Source organism: Erpetoichthys calabaricus, chromosome 4 (assembly GCF_900747795.2).
Source record: "Erpetoichthys calabaricus chromosome 4, fErpCal1.3, whole genome shotgun sequence".
Lineage (NCBI taxonomy): Eukaryota > Metazoa > Chordata > Cladistia > Polypteriformes > Polypteridae > Erpetoichthys > Erpetoichthys calabaricus.
The window spans coordinates 175,945,795-175,963,978 of record NC_041397.2 but is presented as its reverse complement, the minus strand read 5'-3'; the positions used below and the strand labels follow the sequence as shown (position 1 = coordinate 175,963,978).

Below are 18,184 nucleotides of genomic sequence, written 5' to 3'. Positions count from 1 at the left end.
CCCAGCATCAAACATAACAATAAAGTCACTAACTTCTGCTGCTGTTTACTTCAACACTGTTACAGTTTTACAATTATTGGCTTTGCAGCACCGTGGTTATTACTTCATCACCACTGATGTGATGCACTGAGCTGAAATTACCCACCCCACCCTGTGTTGAGTTTTCACATTCTTCTGGGTCAGCAACATGTTTTGGCTAATCCTTTTTTTCTCAGATAACCAAAAGATTATAAATTTGCCTGTAAGTGAGGGTTTGTGTGAGTATGTGGCCCCATTATTGGCTTGCACTCCACCTGAGGATGATTCTCGTCTTGTACACAAGGACACTGAAGCAGTTTTGAAAATGTTATGGTATGCTTTTGGTCTCCAAATAATAACAATTATAGATGCAGAAAGAAAAATCTCACAAAGGCATCCTTAAAAAGAAACAAAAGTACAAATAAAAAAAGTAGAAAACACTGAGTAAGAAGATATAACCCATTCATTGTACAGGATGTTTAGCAAAATTTACTTGCCAATTCAGAATATAGGAAATAGAGTGATAATTACATTACTAAAAACCTGGATTTTTAAAAGGTTTTGGATTAATATAGTTTTCACAGAGAAGCTTCAAGCTTTTTGTTGGGGAGTTGGGTTAATTCACATGTCATCTAAGGAAAGAATTCACACTCCAACACTAGAGAGCTATGCAAATTGGCCCACACAAAGAGCAATGCTAATGCTGCAGATTTGAAAATTTATGAAGGACAGAGCGGCAGAAGAGTAAGAATGAGTGACATAAGGTACGTCTGATGAAATCTTGACAACCATGAAGAAAAGGCAGTAGTTAAATCAAAGAATGATGACACATCACTGGGGTCAGATGTTGGAGTAGAGCACATAATGTACTATGGAAAACTGAAAATAAACAAGTTTTGGAGCCAGAGGGTAAAAAATATGATTTCCTTCTACTTTTAAATTCTAATTTTAAGCTAGAATAACTGTACTGAAATGAAGCTTGATTTAAGGGTGACAGACACACTTCATGCATATTGGTTTCTATAGTAACAGGAACACCTTGCATAAAAATGTCAGGACTGTTATTTCTTAACCATTGAACCAGGGACAAAGAAAGATAGCACACCTGCAACCTCGGAAGCAATTTCAAGTCATTCATAAATAACTTTTCATTTATAATTGTGACATATTGTCAACCTTTAACAAAAAATTGTTATTTGGAAATAGTGTTTACAGTATTTTTTCACAAATCAATGGCTTACAGGAACCATATCCAGTTCAATGCTATCTAAAACAGAGAAGGATGCATTGTCTTTTGGACTGATTTAAGCATCAGTATAATTCAATAATTTACTGTGTTCACATTATTTAATTCTATATGATATGTTTCTTTTTATTACATCCATCCATTATCCAACCCGCTGAATCCAAACACAGGGTCACGGGGGTCTGCTGGAGCCAATCCCAGCCAACACATGGCACAAGGCAGGAACCAATCCCGGGCAGGGTGCCCACTCACCGCAGGACACACACAAACACACTCTAGGGCCAATTTAGAATCGCCAATCCACCTAACCTGCATGTCTTTAGACTGTGGGAGGAAACCCACGCAGACACGGGGAGAACATGCAAACTCCACACAGGGAGGACCCGGGAAGCGAACCCAGGTCCCCAGGTCTCCCAACTGCGAGGCAGCAGCGCTACCCACTGCGCCACCATGCCGCCTTTTTATTACATTAAACCATTAAATGCACATTTTAAGTATCTAAAATGTGATTTGCCAGATATTATTTTTTAATAAAAACCTTCAGTTCACAAAGCTGCCTTAAAATACTAAAAATGGCATCAATCAACATTTCATCTCAATCAATATATGTATACATTACATACAGTACATGTTAGAGCTTACTTTTTCTCTTTGCAAAAATGGGAAACTGCTGTATGAAATTAATCTAAAGCCATCACTAACACGTTTAATTTTCCACATCACTCATCAAATGAGCACATAATGAGAAAAGTTTGCTTTGCAAAATGCATGAAATTTTTGCACTCTACAAATGAAAATATTTATTTTTGAATTTGGTTTGAGAAAGTGGTTGGTTAACCATGGACAAAGATAAGTACTGTATATTTTAATTTCAAGGTGCATGAAATGTGATTTAAATATAGTCTTGTCTCACACTCATCAATAATAATAACATGTGACATATAACATATGATAATTCCTAGTGTTTAAGTATTAATAATTTCAATGTTCTTGTTGTGTCAGATATGAATAGATGTTTGACTTTGGAGGCTGTAAAATGTAAGGTCACTAAAATGTGTTATTTCAATATACAGTACTCAGAGTTGCCATTCCTTCTGTACAAAAGCAATTCAAGCAATTCTGTACAAAATCAATTCAACATTTAGTGACATAAAGGACAGGAGGAAATATTTTTTTAAGTCAGTCTTTACTGTACAGTAGACTTCCTTAAAGAAGGCCTACATGCATTGAAAGGGCCGAAACCATTTTAAATGTGCTTCTCAGCAGTCCTCTCTCATAACATAAGAACATCCTAGACATTTAAAGAATCCTGTACTGCATTCAATTTTCCCTTCATTCATACACATACAAAACAAGCAAATGATCAATTTTAATAGGCATATGTTTTTGTTTTACTCTGCAGTTTCCTTTTTAAAATCTTATTCCCAACAACACTCAGAGCACTTCATATGTTGACTAATGTTAACAGCTTTTAACAAGGACCTGAGATCTATCTGGCGGTAATAAATAATCCTCAACCATGTGACAGCTAGGTACTGTAATTGCTACTCCATTGTTACTCCAGTAAACTGCTAGTTTTAGTGTAGTTGCAATTGATGTTACTGCAAGCTGGACAAATTTAAATTTCTACAAACAACTGCAAGTGTAGGATGAGCTGCTTCTTCATCTCTTTTTTTAATTTATTTTCTGGACTCCTGACAGGTGTTGACTTGAACAATCTCTGCTTGTTAATAGAAAATAAACACAACAGGTGACTAACAACAATATTAATTTGACAATTCATGAAACAGCAATAACTTCAATCGAGTCCAGCTGCAGACCCACCAGAGGAGGTTGTCTCTTTGCATTACACATCATTCATGTCACACGATCCGACTGGTTACACTAAGGTTAAGATTAGGATTGTGGAAGGAATTATCTGACTCAAGTCAAATAAACCAAGCAACAAAAATATGCAATCCAATTAGCTGTCCAGCAGAACTCCTGAATCGCAGAGGTCTATGAACCCCCAATGGGACCCCCCCCAACATCGATTACAGGCCCAATGCACAGTACATGATCTGCATAAAGGAAGGGTCAGCTCTAATCTAACACCCTCATGGTTTCTGACACCAAGCAGAGCAAACATCTAAATGGATGCAGAAGGCACTCATTATATAGACTATATTTATAGACATCTCATGGAGGCAGCACTATGACGTTCTAGGATGACATCCAGATGCCTAAGATTATCTTTTTTTGTCAGTTGCTCAAAAATAAAAGCTTGTCAGTCATTATAAATTGTTACTGACTGACACCTCTTATGTTATGCTTCTGTTCTCTGCATTCTGCTGTGCACTTGCTAGTTTGTAAAGATGTCACTCTCTACCATGGAACCGAACCTCAGAGATACTGAGAGCCTTGAGATTCAATATATTCTGAGGCACCACCAGATATTCTCATTTTATTTAATTTTATATTTGTATGCATTTTAGTACTTTCTTATGATATGTACAAATGCTCAAGAGACATGGGGTGTCTAGTTGTCCTAAGATGCTTAAACTGTGACACTGTCTGTTATAACTGGCTGTGTATCGCTCTGAGGTTTAGTTTTTTCACTACAAATGTTGCTAACTGGTGTTTTAATTTTCCTTTCATGCATTGTCAACTATCCTTATCTCACTTACTGCATTAAAGGGACTTATGCACTGCTGGACATTAAATTTGCTAGACTAAAAGAAACAAGGGATATCAAAGCAATATTTCTGTGGCAAATGACGTATGATACGTGACTAGAAGTACAGCTCAGTCATGCCTGCACAACACACAATAATCAGTATGTATTCTTTCCACCATGGGTGGAAATAATTGCTTTTACATGGTCTAGCATTGACAGAAAGAGAAGTGCTTGTGGAATGGCATGCCATGCAGCCTCTAGATGTGCCCAAAGTTCATCCTTGATAACCACTGGTGGTCTCTAATATGCCAGTCATCATCATACCATGTCCCAGATATGCTTAAATGGGGAACGTACTTGTGATCATGGGGACGATAGAAGAAGTGGCACAGCTATTAATTGTAGGACATTTCATGTCACATGTGGCTGTGCATCGTTTTGTTTGAATATACCACCTGGGCTCCTTTGCTGATAATGGAACCACCTGAGCCTCCAACACCTCTGTGATATATCCCTGGCTGGTCAAGATACTGCTGCAAATTCGTGCCTCTAGGAGCCTTTCACCATGGTGCCTCCATACACGGATTTGGCAGAAACCACAATGCAATCCTGCCATTGACATCATTCTTAACACCACTGCAGTTGATTGTGATCGAAGGTCAATGGTATCGGAAGCAATGGATAGCTAGTGTGACAGTCCCACTCCTATAAACAACATTGAACGCAAGCGGACACCTGTTGACATGTGACAGACCACAACCGTTGGGTTAGGGTCTGTGAGGTGAGTGTTCAGTCCATCATAACCATGTGCATGAGGTGTCTGTCCTCCCATTCCTTTGTGCATCAGGATGCTCCAGGCCTCTCACTCTTCTTCTCACTAATAAAATACTCTGGTCACTGTGCTCGTATTCTGTGCAACATGAGCGCTTATGTGCCAGAAGGATAATCCACCTTCCCACAATTCTCCCTGGCTCAAAATCCTCTTTGCTGGGGCATATTTGTCCACTAAGAGTACACTAAATGCCAGCAGTGAGTCAATGAGGTTTCTTTTGCAAGCACCTTTTATGCAAACTGTAGGAAAGTCCAGGGGGCACAACTCACACACATTATTTGCATATGTGCTACGCTTGTAATTATTTTCATACCCTACCATGAATTATTCCACCTGCAAGTTTCAGACCAATGTGATGTGTTTCTCCCAGTGTTGCAGTTTTAATGGTTTAGCAGTATATTAGCATAATTTATGTTAATCACTGAGATCCATTTCTATGTTAGTATTTGTTTACCTTTTTCTATGTACTTATGCTGGTACATGTATTTTTATACAATTCGTTTATTCTGTAATAGATGTAAATATGTAGAAAAGAAAATCAATTGAGATAAAGGTTTGATCTGGGAATTGTATCTCTTATCTGAGGATTCATGACAATTGCTTTTTTTTGTAATTGTTATGGTGAAGTTTGTAGCTATATATAGCAACAGTAATTTGAAATAAGGAAGTATGTTAAAAGTAAATATGTACATTCTGTTTGTGGATCACTTTTTAATAAACCTGCAAGAAATATGTTAATGTTTTAGCTTTAAAATATATGTTTAAATGCTACAGCTGTTTTTATTTTTAGGGACTAAAAAGCTTTGCTGCTACCTAACTGCTACTTGCTTAACACATCTGAAGCATTTCCCATGACCGAACAGCATCAGTACTACAACGTTGTACATTAACTGTCATTACCTATGTAATATACAGTATCTTCTTTTATTCAGTTTTGAAGATTAATGTGTTTAGTTCAGTGTGGCATCTTCAAAGTCCATAGGAAACTGATGAATGTTCTTCAAGATACCATTTACTATATTTGACTTTATTGCTTCACTAAATGGTTGAGACAGGACAACTTAATTCAGTATATGTTCCTTTAAGTTGGGAAATATTAATTGTTGTATATTTATATTGTACTTTTAATTGGTTTAAAGCTTTTCAATATATAGTATAGCATAATGATAGATAGATAGATAGATAGATAGATAGATAGATAGATAGATAGATAGATAGATAGATAGATAGATAGATAGATAGATAAAACTGTTTTATAATTGAAAATTTCATCTGCTAAAATAAAAATAAACCAGAATGTCTAACACTTTCATTCTTCAGTGGAAGAACAAGTGGATAAAGGGACAATGTAGAAACATCACCCAGACATTGATCAGATTGGGAAACACTGGGTTCCCAGAACTTTGAGGAAGCAGTTCTGATTTTAAACAAAATTATACATTTATTATGACATTATTGTCAATTTTAGTAAGCTATTCTTTCACAAAAATATTTGAACTCAGCCATTTTTAATATCATTGGCCACAAACAAATAAATACATGTTTTTTTACTTATTTTTTATTTTTTGGATATAGATCCTAGCTTTGTTATATAGTTTAAATCTGGAGTGTTCTCCACTCAACTTTCTCATATATGTTGAGATTATATAGTAATTGTATGAATGTCATCTTGTGAGAGAAAACATATACTTATTCAAATTTCAAGTTCATCTGATAGTTCTTTTACCTGATTAGATCATTTTCCAGTTACAGTGTTATTTTATGTTTGTACCATATAATTTATTTGCATTGTTGATAAGTTAAATAACAGTTAAAAATAATAATATGCGCAGTTAATAAACTGTTACTAAATAAGATGAATAATTAGATATTCACAAATTTATATATTATACTAGCCCTGTCTTTAACTCTTTCATTCTGTTTATATGAAAAATCAGAGCATAAATGTATATGCAACTGATTAATTTTCTTCCGCCTTTGTGATGCTATTTGCTTTTTAACTGTCATTTTCAAATAAAAAATTTAATGTAGGTAATAAAAAAAAGTTCAGGCAATCCAAAATATGGAAAAAATAAGAAGAAATGTAAATTAATTCATAAACAGTACAAAAGTGATGAAAGATCAAACCATATATGAAATTCAAATTGTGGAATTAAATGTAAGGACAAAGAAGTAAATGCATAGTGCAAATCAGAAAGGTACTGTATGTAAATTTCAAAATTTTAAATTGTTAAGAATATCTATACTTTAAAATTAAAATGATCTCTTACCAGAAAAATTACAAAACAATGATTCATTGATCATAATATCATTTATCAAATTAGTTCAAACAACCAAGGTAATTACAGATAAAAGAAATTCATTTATTAACAAAATAACATTTAACAACGAAAAACAAACTGTTAGTGTTCATATGTAGCCAATCATATGTGATAAGTATTGAACACAAATACTTACTAACACTAAGTTGCCTAATTTCACCAATGAATTAATAACCTTTTGTGGAAATTCAGAACAAGCACAATGAAGAAAACTACTCAAACACTATTAATTCACTAAAAGTAGTGTATTTTAAGAACAAACCCCAAAAAAGCAAAAAGTAAATTTCAAAAAACCATAGCTCAAAACAATTGTTGAATACAATTTGCCTTAAAAAAGATAGTACCTAAATGTCGAAATCTGATAATTTGTTTAACAGATAAACATGCTTCAAAAATCACAGAATCATATTGAAATGTTGTCAGTCAATCAAAGTGGTGGGGTAAATTCTAGAAAATCCCTAATTCTGGATAAAAAAGGTAGACACAAATTTGATGCCCATAAAAACGTCAATCCTATGAGGCAATAAAACTTTATTATACCAGATGTGTCACAATGATCCATACCAAACATCGGAAGTATACTTCTGTATAATAACTATAGCACTACACATAAAGCATAAAAAATCTGGATTGTTCTCCACTCAACTTTCCTTATTCCTCTTCAGGTAAAGTAGATACCATTTCCAGTTCTCTGTTTATAATGAAACATCATATCTGTGTGTTTCTTACAAAATTTCAGTCACTTATCTTTGTTTGTAATGCAAGTTTATATGGCAAAGAATTATTTCCATTAATCTGATCAAACTGAAATTTTTGTGGTCAGTATCACCTGATTAAGGTCAAATTTTATTTCTAATGATAAGTAATGATCATACAAGATTTAAATTATCAATCTCTATTTACATAATGGTACTAAATGCATATATAATAGTGGTGATACCTGTTAAGATATCGTTTCCGGGTTTCTGATTAAGGTGAAATTCTGTATCTATGTGTATCTTACCCTAACTAACGATAATATAAAATTTCAATTATTTTTGTCCTCTTATAACGCAATCTCACATGGAAAACTACTATACAAAATTTCAGTTAATTGTTTATTTAAACCATGTACCAGTTTATTTGAAAAATATTAAAATGTGTTCAAGTAAAGTATCACTTCCAGTTGATGTATGATACCCAAAAGTTGATAGAAAAGTAAAATTTTGATATAACATTCAAATAACAAATTTCACTTATCTAGCTCAAAACGTTCTCAAGTTATCATGTTTACATACTGTACATACACACACTCACACACACACAGACATAATTGCAAAAATGGTCAAAACATGTTCAGGAACATATGAAATGTGGAGATTCATCAGAAACTCAAGGTAGAATTTTTTCATGATTATTATACTTTCTATATACAACATATATTAGAAAATAAAAAAAATTAGTTTTACCTGTGCAGATAACACCTTCATGTTTGTCACACTCTCTGTCATCACACTCACAGAATTCTCCTGAAATATACCACTCCTGAGGTGAACAGATACATTTCCCACAATGACATGAACCTAGAAATAAGAACAGCATGTTAGATCGTACATATACCAACTTTACATGAACTCTTATTAGACTGCAAATGTTTTTAAGCATAAAAACCTATCTGAATTTTTAAAAAAATTATTTTTGTATATGAATATAACCATCTACTAGTATGCCATTGACTGGTAGGATATCTTCCATATACAATTTACAAAGTTCATTATATTTAAAATTCATGAATCCTTGCATCCATCCATCCATCCATTCTTGTTTCTAAAATGACTATCCATTTCTGGATCATGGAGAGCTGGTGCCCATATTGACAACACTGTGCACAAGGCAGAACAACTCTGGACAACCTCCTGTCTATTGTAACATATACTTAAAGCAATTGATTTAAATTTTTCCATATGTTTAGATGTGGGAGGAATGTTAGAGTACTTGAGGAACACAGGCAGATGTGTAAGAACATAGAAACTCCAGAGAAACAATACAAAAGTTGTGATACACATTTAGTGCTGCGGAGCTCTGAGGCTGTAGCATTAACCACTATTCCACAGTTTTATGTGTTTGCAGGATCTGAAAATCTCTCATAATAAAAAGTAAATTTAAAACAGAAATTCTACACCTCTCTCCATTCTGTGGAAATATCTAAAGGACCTGAGTTTTCTCAGGTGTGGATGCAGTTTTTGCCATTTTTGCATGTACTTGGATGCAAATAGTTTTTTTTAATTATCTTCGTAAAGTTGCTGTGTTGCAATTTTGGAGTCCTGGTTTATCACTGGTGAGGCCATTTTAATGCTTGTTTCACCTGGTTGAGGGTGAATTTTTTAAATCAGTGCTGCCTATTGCTCAACGATGTTGTACTGCATGAAATCATCATACAATCACTATTTAAGATGGCAGTGCTGTTTCACAGACATTCTAGTATAAATTTCTTTCTGAAAACACTTTCTTATTAGCATTATTTGAGACTAAAAGTTGCTTTAATGAAGACCTTAGTGTTAGGATCTTTTAATTTTTGTTGGAATACAAAAAGTTCAGCATTGCCGGTTAAGCACTGCTGTCTTTAAATCATTGAGAACTGATGTACAGTAATAATGGCATATTAATACCTGTTACATGGGTAGCTACAGCCTGTAATAACAATAAGCAAGATGGCAATTTCCATGAATAAGCAGAGTATCGTCATGTAAAAATATTTGCCACCTATAGCAATGACCTTCCTCTAAGGCACCCAAAAGAAATCTTTAACTTCATTGCTTATGTCAACCTGTTTGGTACATGCTGAAACTATATCCATCATTCATTTAGCAACAATCTCAACAACTACAATATGTTCATTTACTGTCTTTACTGCCACTGTTAATCTTCAAATTCTTCTGATACAAGTATGCCAATCCCAGCTTTTCAATCAATCCTACCCTGCCTGAAAACATTGTACCTTCCCACGCATTTATCTTTCTACCTAGTTTCTTATACATGGCATGTATCTACTGTCCTTTTGTTCAGCACTTCCACCATTTTCCTAATTTTCCTATAATGCTCCCAATATTCCAAGTCGTAATCATAGCACTCTCTCTTTCTGAATCTTACTCAGTGCCTCTTCTTCATCTGCTCTGTCACCCAACTGGACTCTTCACAGTGCATCAGATCTAGGATCATTATAAATTGGGTTTCCTAGTGTGAGGTTTGGTTAGGTTCTACAAATTTCTGTTTGATGTAGGCAGATGGTGATGCTGAGGGGAAACTATGAATTGTGGCCTTCTCCATGCTTTGTAACTCTCATCTTTGGGTATTAAAACAGATATTTTTAACAACAGGTGACTTCTGTATAATACCTTGTGTAGAACCCACAGTAAAACATGCTGTACGAACAAAACAAAAAATGTGCATATATGCAAAAAATTCAGATGCACAAAACTGTGTACAAGCAAAGTTCGGCTCACTTTCCTTTAATAATTCCCAATCAACATCCCCCTTCCATTCAGTGTTTTGTTTAAAGGCAGTGTCAAAAGCATGTGCGAGAAAGAAGAATTTCAGCAAATATGAAATGGAGGTCCTGCTCAGTGAAGTTGAGGCAAGGAAAACGTTGGTGGCATAAACACAGTATAAGCAACAAAAAGAAATTGATGGAATGGTACAGTACCTAAAATAAAAAAGAAGTGGTCAGATATCAAAGTCGATGTGAAAAGGCAAGTTGCAGCCCACCGTCTGAGTATCAACACCACTGGAGGAGGTGGCGGAATTGCAGGGCTTACACTGTTTGAGCAGCAAGTTACTTCAATTATTGACGATACTCTTATATATCTTGCCACATCATTAATGAGTCACATTTTCACGTAACATATAATTTTCACATTAACAAAGTGGAAATGCTTTTTATTTACATAAGCAAATTCATTCTCTGAAGGCACCTTTATGTGCGTGCAGTCGATTGCTCCGATTACATTTGAAAAACCAGATGTTACTGCTAATTGTGCTTTGATGTTTGCCTGTTCAACCAAAGTGCAAGGAAATCTTGTATAGAAATTCCTGATCGGTCAGCCTGTTCACGTTGAAAAGCTCATCTGTCTAATTAGCTGAAGGTGGAGAGAATTTACAAAGGAGCAGACAGAGCACAATTTCTCAAAGTCTGCCTTTGTAAAGCTGGCCTTTGTTCAGTACATTTGTGATGTCTTATAACAATGCTAAAGCAGCGATGGTAGTTGGAATAGTTTGGCCATTCTGTGCACCATTATACAGTATTGTTACAGATTGATCACAAGTGCTTTAAATTTATAAACGATACACAATTAGTTTTGGTATATTTGATAAAGCCCACATCAAAGATGCGAATATAAAAAAGAAAGGGAAACCACACAGAAACAGTAGCACTGCTTTGACGACGGGTGCCACCTACAGTGCATCCAGAAAGTATTCACAGCGCATCACTTTTTCCACCTTTTGTTATGTTACAGCCTTATTCCAAAATGGATTAAATTCATATTTTTCCTCAGAATTCTGCATACAACACCCCATAATGACAATGTGAAAAAAGTTTACTTGAGGTTTTTGCAAATTTATTAAAAATAAAAAAACTGAGAAATCACATGTACATAAGTATTCACAGCCTTTGCTCAATACTTTGTCGATGCACCTTTGGCAGCAATTACAGCCTCAAGTCTTTTTGAATATGATGCCACAAGCTTGGCACACCTATCCTTGGCCAGTTTCGCCCATTCCTCTTTGCAGCACCTCTCAAGCTCCATCAGGTTGGATGGGAAGCGTCGGTGCACAGCCATTTTAAGATCTCTCCAGAGATGTTCAATCGGATTCAAGTCTGGGCTCTGGCTGGGCCACTCAAGGACATTCACAGAGTTGTCCTGAAGCCACTCCTTTGATATCTTGGCTGTGTGCTTAGGGTCGTTGTCCTGCTGAAAGATGAACCGTCGCCCCAGTCTGAGGTCAAGAGCGCTCTGGAGCAGGTTTTCATCCAGGATGTCTCTGTACATTGCTGCAGTCATCTTTCCCTTTATCCTGACTAGTCACCCAGTTCCTGCCGCTGAAAAACATCCCCACAGCATGATGCTGCCACCACCATGCTTCACTGTAGGGATGGTGCCAGGTTTCCTCCAAACGTGACGCCTGGCATTCACACCAAAGAGTTCAATCTTTGTCTCATCAGACCAGAGAATTTTCTTTCTCATGGTCTGAGAGTCCTTCAGGTGACTTTTGGCAAACTCCAGGCGGGCTGCCATGTGCCTTTTATTAAGGAGTGGCTTCTGTCTGGCCACTCTACCATACAGGCCTGATTGGTGGATTGCTACAGAGATGGTTGTCCTTCTGGAAGGTTCTCCTCTCTCCACAGAGGACCTCTGGAGCTCTGAGAGAGTGACCATCGGGTTCTTGGTCACCTCCCTGACTAAGGCCCTTCTCCCCCGATCGCTCAGTTTAGATGGCCGTCCAGCTCTAGGAAGAGTCCTGGTGGTTTCGAACTTCTTCCACTTATGGATGATGGAGGCCACTGTGCTCATTGGGACCTTCAAAGCAGCAGAAATGTTTATGTAACCTTCCCCAGATTTGTGCCTCAAGACAATCCTGTCTCGGAGGTCTACAGACAATTCCTTTGACTTCATGCATGGTTTGCCCTCTGACATGAACTGTCAACTGTGGGACCTTATATAGACAGGTGTGTGCCTTTCCAAATCATGTCCAGTCAACTGAATTTACCACAGGTGGACTCCAATTAAGCTGCAGAAACATCTCAAGGATGATCAGGGGAAACAAGATGTACCTGAGCTCAATTTCGAGCTTCACGGCAAAGGCTGTGAATACTTATGCACATGTGCTTTCTCAATTTTTTTATTTTTAATAAATTTGCAAAAACCTCAAGTAAACTTTTTTCACGTTGTCATTATGGGGTTGTTGTGTGTAGAATTCTGAGGAAAAAAATGAATTTAATCCATTTTGGAATAAGGCTGTAACATAACAAAATGTGGAAAAAGTGATGCGCTGTGAATACTTTTCGGATGCACTGTATTTACCAAACAGAAGCAAAAATGTGTGTATGCATGGTCTCAGGCTTCTGTGAAAATGTGTGTAGCTAAATGGCAAATTTCATTTTTATAGATCTCAATGTGAACGTGGAAGCAGGGGTACACAAAAATTTTGTGTGTACACAAATTTAATACATGAAGCCCCAGATGTCCTTCCTGATGCCAAAAATTGTCCTTAAATTACTAGATTGCTATCAAAATTTCCAAATTTTCAAAAGCAAAGTAATGCAAAAGTGGGCATGAAAGTATAATACCAAAAAGCCTCCTGCATTTCCTCTCTGTAATGTTTTCCAGGCACTATCATATTGAAGTTCTCTCCTCTGTAAAATCACCCATAACGCTTTGCTATTCAGCCCCCACTTTACATTAACCTAGCTGGTGTTTATCTCGTATTCATTTTTTTTTTGTTTAGTTTTATGATTTTACTGTTTGTTTGTAGGTATTAAAGCATTCAATAAGAACAAAAAGCTTCTCTTATTTAAGTAACAATCTTACTACAATATGATTTGTAGTTTAAGTAGTATATAAAACTGAGTTACTAAAGGGGTGCAGTGCATACTGGATTTTTCCTTAACTAAGCTTTTAATGAGAAGCTAATTGTGCATATTAAATGAAATGCTCCTATGTGTCATGTTTCATTTCTGAACTCATTAATATGTCAGTTTAGCAATATCCAGGATCATGCTAAGAGCCAAGATATCTGTACCAGTTTCATTTTACTAACATAGGTCACTTTTCATGTCTTCTGTGTTCTAGCTAACGAACAATAAATGTTGCTGTCTTGATTATCAGAAATGACATGGCTTCTTCTGCACATGCCCCTTTAAATAAACTTTCACATTTTTCAAAACTATTTTGGAATAATCAAAAAAAAAACCAACACAATCCTTGACTAGGAGTCAAAGGTCAATAGACATACTGAACACCTTTGTGAGCATATTTGTGACTTAAGTGCTTATCATTTCAAAGTTGAAATGAAAAACTGCTGTGTATTTCCGTATTCAACTAACATATAGAACTTGGGACACAAAAAGCAACAATTTATTTTATAGCTTTGAAAGCACATTATTTGTCTCCTGTTTATAATTCACATTTGAAGCTAAGATTTCCATTTTAAAGACAAAATGTAACTTGCTACAGCATAAAGGAACAAAACTCATATATTTCGGGTTAAGTATTACTCAGTAAGTGCAAAGGCTAGACATCTCTTGCAATCTGTCTGCATCAAACTGAATAATTTTCTTCAATCACTGTGATTAAACTGCCTGATGGGTAGACCAACCCTAAACACAGCTATTACTGACTAAAATAATAATAATTCATATTATTCCACATCTTCCACCATCTCCTTCTGAAGTTGCTACTTCCTTATTTAAAACAGACCATCCCAAATAAGAAACTGCAGCATTGGATGTTCCAATTAGTTAGCCACTTTACAGGAAATGAAAAACAACAATGTTCTGGGAAGAGATAGCATACCCTGTATACTTACCCCCAAATTATTGTCAATGTTCTGATCAAATAGTTTAATTTCATTCGCTATTCTAATGTTAATCCATCCATCCATCCATTTTCTAACCCGCTGAATCCGAACACAGGGTCACGGGGGTCTGCTGGAGCCAATCCCAGCCAACACAGGGCACAAGGCAGGAACCAATCCCGGGCAGGGTGCCAACCCACCGCAGTCTAATGTTAATATGGCTGTTACATTATTGCTAAGCAAACTGGTTGTGAATTATAAAGTGTATAGTAGATATAAACCCCTATTCCCTTTTGAACATGGAAATAAAAACAATATGATATAAAATTTGCATACTACACTTTTCTTTTAACTTACAACAAATACAGTAATTTGGACACAATATTGCCCTTCCTGACAATTTTCATAAAAGGGCTGCCTTTACTCCACATTCCTGTTTATGTTGTATTTCTTTGTGGCTTGACTTGATCCAACTAACATTATGTAAGAAGTACTACAATCAGACAGTTCAAATTTATTAAGCTTGTAGGAAAATCTACATGATTTTTGTGCCTGTAGAAAAAATGATAATATTCAACAAGCAGAAAAAAGTCACATATATAGCTGCATTTTATTCATTAAAAGTTCATGACAGGCTACATCATATGGTGTGTTCTCAATGGGGAAAAAAATCGTGCTGGACATCTATACTGATATGGACTGGGTAATGTGTTAGGAACGAAGGATGCCACATCATTTGATGGAAATGAAAAGTATCGATCTACAGAGTGCTGAATTCAAAGACACCCTGAAAATCAAAGTGAAAAACTGATGCGGTAGGCTAGTCCATTCTGCCAAAATTTCATTGCAGCAAGTCAAAATCGTACTCAGTAGTTTGTATGTCCCCCAGGTGCTTGTATGCATGGCTGACAAAGTCGGGGCATGCTACTAATGAGACGACGGATGGTGTCCTAGGGTATCTCCTCCAAGATCTGGACCAGGGCATCACTGAGCTCCTGGACAGTCTGAGGTGCACCCTGGCATGTGTCGGATGGACCGAAACATAATGGCCCACAGGTGTTCTATTGGATTTAGGTCAGGCAAACATGGGGGCCAGTCAATGGAATCAATTCCTTCATCGTCCAGGAACTGCCTGCATACTCTCACCACATGAGGTCGGCATTGTCATGCACCAGGAGGAACCCAGGACCCACTGCACCAGCATAGGGTATGACAATGGGTCCAAGTATTTCATCCTGATACCTAATGAATGGCAGTCAAGGTGCCGTTGTCTAGCCTGTAGAGGTCTGTGCGACCCTTAATAGATATGCCTCCCCAGATCATCACTGACCCATCACCAAACCGGTCATGCCGAATGATGTTACAGGCAGCATAACATACTCCAAGGCTTCTCCAGACCCTTTCACGTCTGTCACATGTACTCAGGCTGAGCCTGATCTCATCTGTGAAAAAAACAGGGCACCAGTGGTGGACCTACCAATTCTGCTACTCTATGGCAAATGCCATTCGAGCTCCATTGTGCCTGGCAGTGAGTACAGGGCCCACCAGAGGACATCGGGCCCTCAGGCCACCCTCAGAGGCATTTACACCAGTGGGCTGCTGGAGGTAATTTTGTAGGGCTCTGGTAATGCTCATCCTGTTCCTCCTTGCCCAAAGTAGCAGATACCAGTCCTGCTGATGGGTTCAGGACCTTCTACGGCCTTGTCCAGCTCTCCTAGAGTAACTGCCTGTCTCCTGGAATCTCCTCCATGCCCTTAAGACTGTGCTGGAAGACACAGCAAACCTTCTGGCAATGGCACGTATTGATGTGCCATCCTGGAGAGGTTGAACTACCTGTGCAACCTCTGTAGGGTCCAGGTATCACCTCATGCTATCAGTAGTGACATTGACCATAACCAAATGCAAAACTAGGGAAACAACAGTCAGAAAAGATGAGGAGGGAAAAATTTCAGTGGCCTCCATCTGTTAAACCATTCCTGTTTTGGGGGTTGTCTCATTGCTTCCCCTCTAGTGCACCTGTTGTTAATTTAATTAACACCAAAGCAGCTGAAACTGATTAACAACCCCCTCTACTACTTAACTGACCAGATTAATATCCCAGAAGTTTCATTTACTTGATGCTATATACTCTTGATTAAAAAGTGTTCCTTTAATTTTTTTGAGCGATATATATATATATATAGCACGGTGGCGCAGTGGGTAGCGCTGCTGCCTCGCAGTTGGGAGATCTGGGGACCTGGGTTCGCTTCCTGGGTCCTCCCTGCGTGGAGTTTGCATGTTCTCCCCGTGTCTGCGTGGGTTTCCTCCGGGCGCTCCGGTTTCCTCCCACAGTCCAAAGACATGCAGGTTAGGTGGATTGGCGATTCTAAATTGGCCCTAGTGTGTGCTTGGTGTGTGGGTGTGTTTGTGTGTGTCCTGCGGTGGGTTGGCACCCTGCCCAGGATTGGTTCCCTGCCTTGTGCCCTATGTTGGCTGGGATTGGCTCCAGCAGACCCCCGTGACCCTGTGTTCGGATTCAGCGGGTTGGAAAATGGATATATATATATATATATATATATATATATATATATATATATATATATATATATATATATATGTACATATTGTCACAGGAGGCTGGGAGACCCAGCCGGGACGCCTGGAAGGACCGGGAGGTGGAGTATACATCCCCTGAGCCACAAGGGGGCAACCGCCCTGGATGTTGAGGGGACCACGGGAAAGGAGCAAGGAGGCTGAAGCCCATTGGGGCCCGTGGCCTCCCCGAGCCTCATGGAGCCCGGGAAACATTCACTTCCGCGACAGCTGGGAAGATGGAGGAAGATCCTTCCAGGGATGTCCGGAGTGGAAAGCATTTCCACCATACCAGGAAGTGCTGCCGGAAGAGTGTCATCAGGCACCTGGAGCACATCCGGGTGGGAATAAAAGGGGCTGCCTCCCTACAGTCAGAGAGCTGGAGTCAGGAGAAGGCGGCCCATGGACAGGGAGAGAAAGGCCCGTGTTGGGAGTGATTGGTGCTGGGAGCACCGTGTGCTGTGCGGGACTGTGTTTCAACAATAAACGTGTGCTTTTTATAAAGAAATGGTGTCTGTCTGGTGGTGTTCAGACCCTGGTCTCACAATGGCATCCCAGATGGGACTCTCCGCCTGGTTCAAGGCAGGCACCCACCTACAAAATAATTTTGTGAGCGGTCCGGCACCTCAGACAACCACACACACACACAACATGGAAGTGGCCCACACACGCACCGTGGATGGTCTGCGATGCACCCAGGGACTGCCGGCGGTTCACCGAAGCACCGTCTCCCACCCGGTTTGTCATCAGCCAGCATCTTTGCACCACCCCTACCACGTGATCAGCCCTTCGCATCACCTCTACTATCGGAGACGCGGCTACTTGGTCGCCAGAACCGCACGATACCAGGACGTATTCGCTCACTTCTCCTTTTTTCTTTACGGTACCAGTCTCACTCACCCATACTGCCACGATCCTCTGGCCAGAGATTCCAGCACCGCACTGCTCTGCCCCCTGATGTAGCGTCTGATGTGGCGTGATCGCCTGTG

The 18,184-nt window shown here is 38.2% G+C and overlaps 1 protein-coding gene across 1 annotated transcript in view; it reads right to left on the bottom strand.

Annotated features, from left to right (window-relative positions):
* itgbl1 (integrin, beta-like 1) overlaps positions 1-18,184 on the bottom strand; it is a 684,868-nt gene that overhangs the window by 60,830 nt on the left and 605,854 nt on the right. Inside the window, exon 10 of the mRNA XM_028799973.2 lies at positions 8,522-8,635. Within this exon, the coding sequence (XP_028655806.1) occupies positions 8,522-8,635 (114 nt within the window). The remainder of the gene's footprint in view (positions 1-8,521; positions 8,636-18,184) is intronic.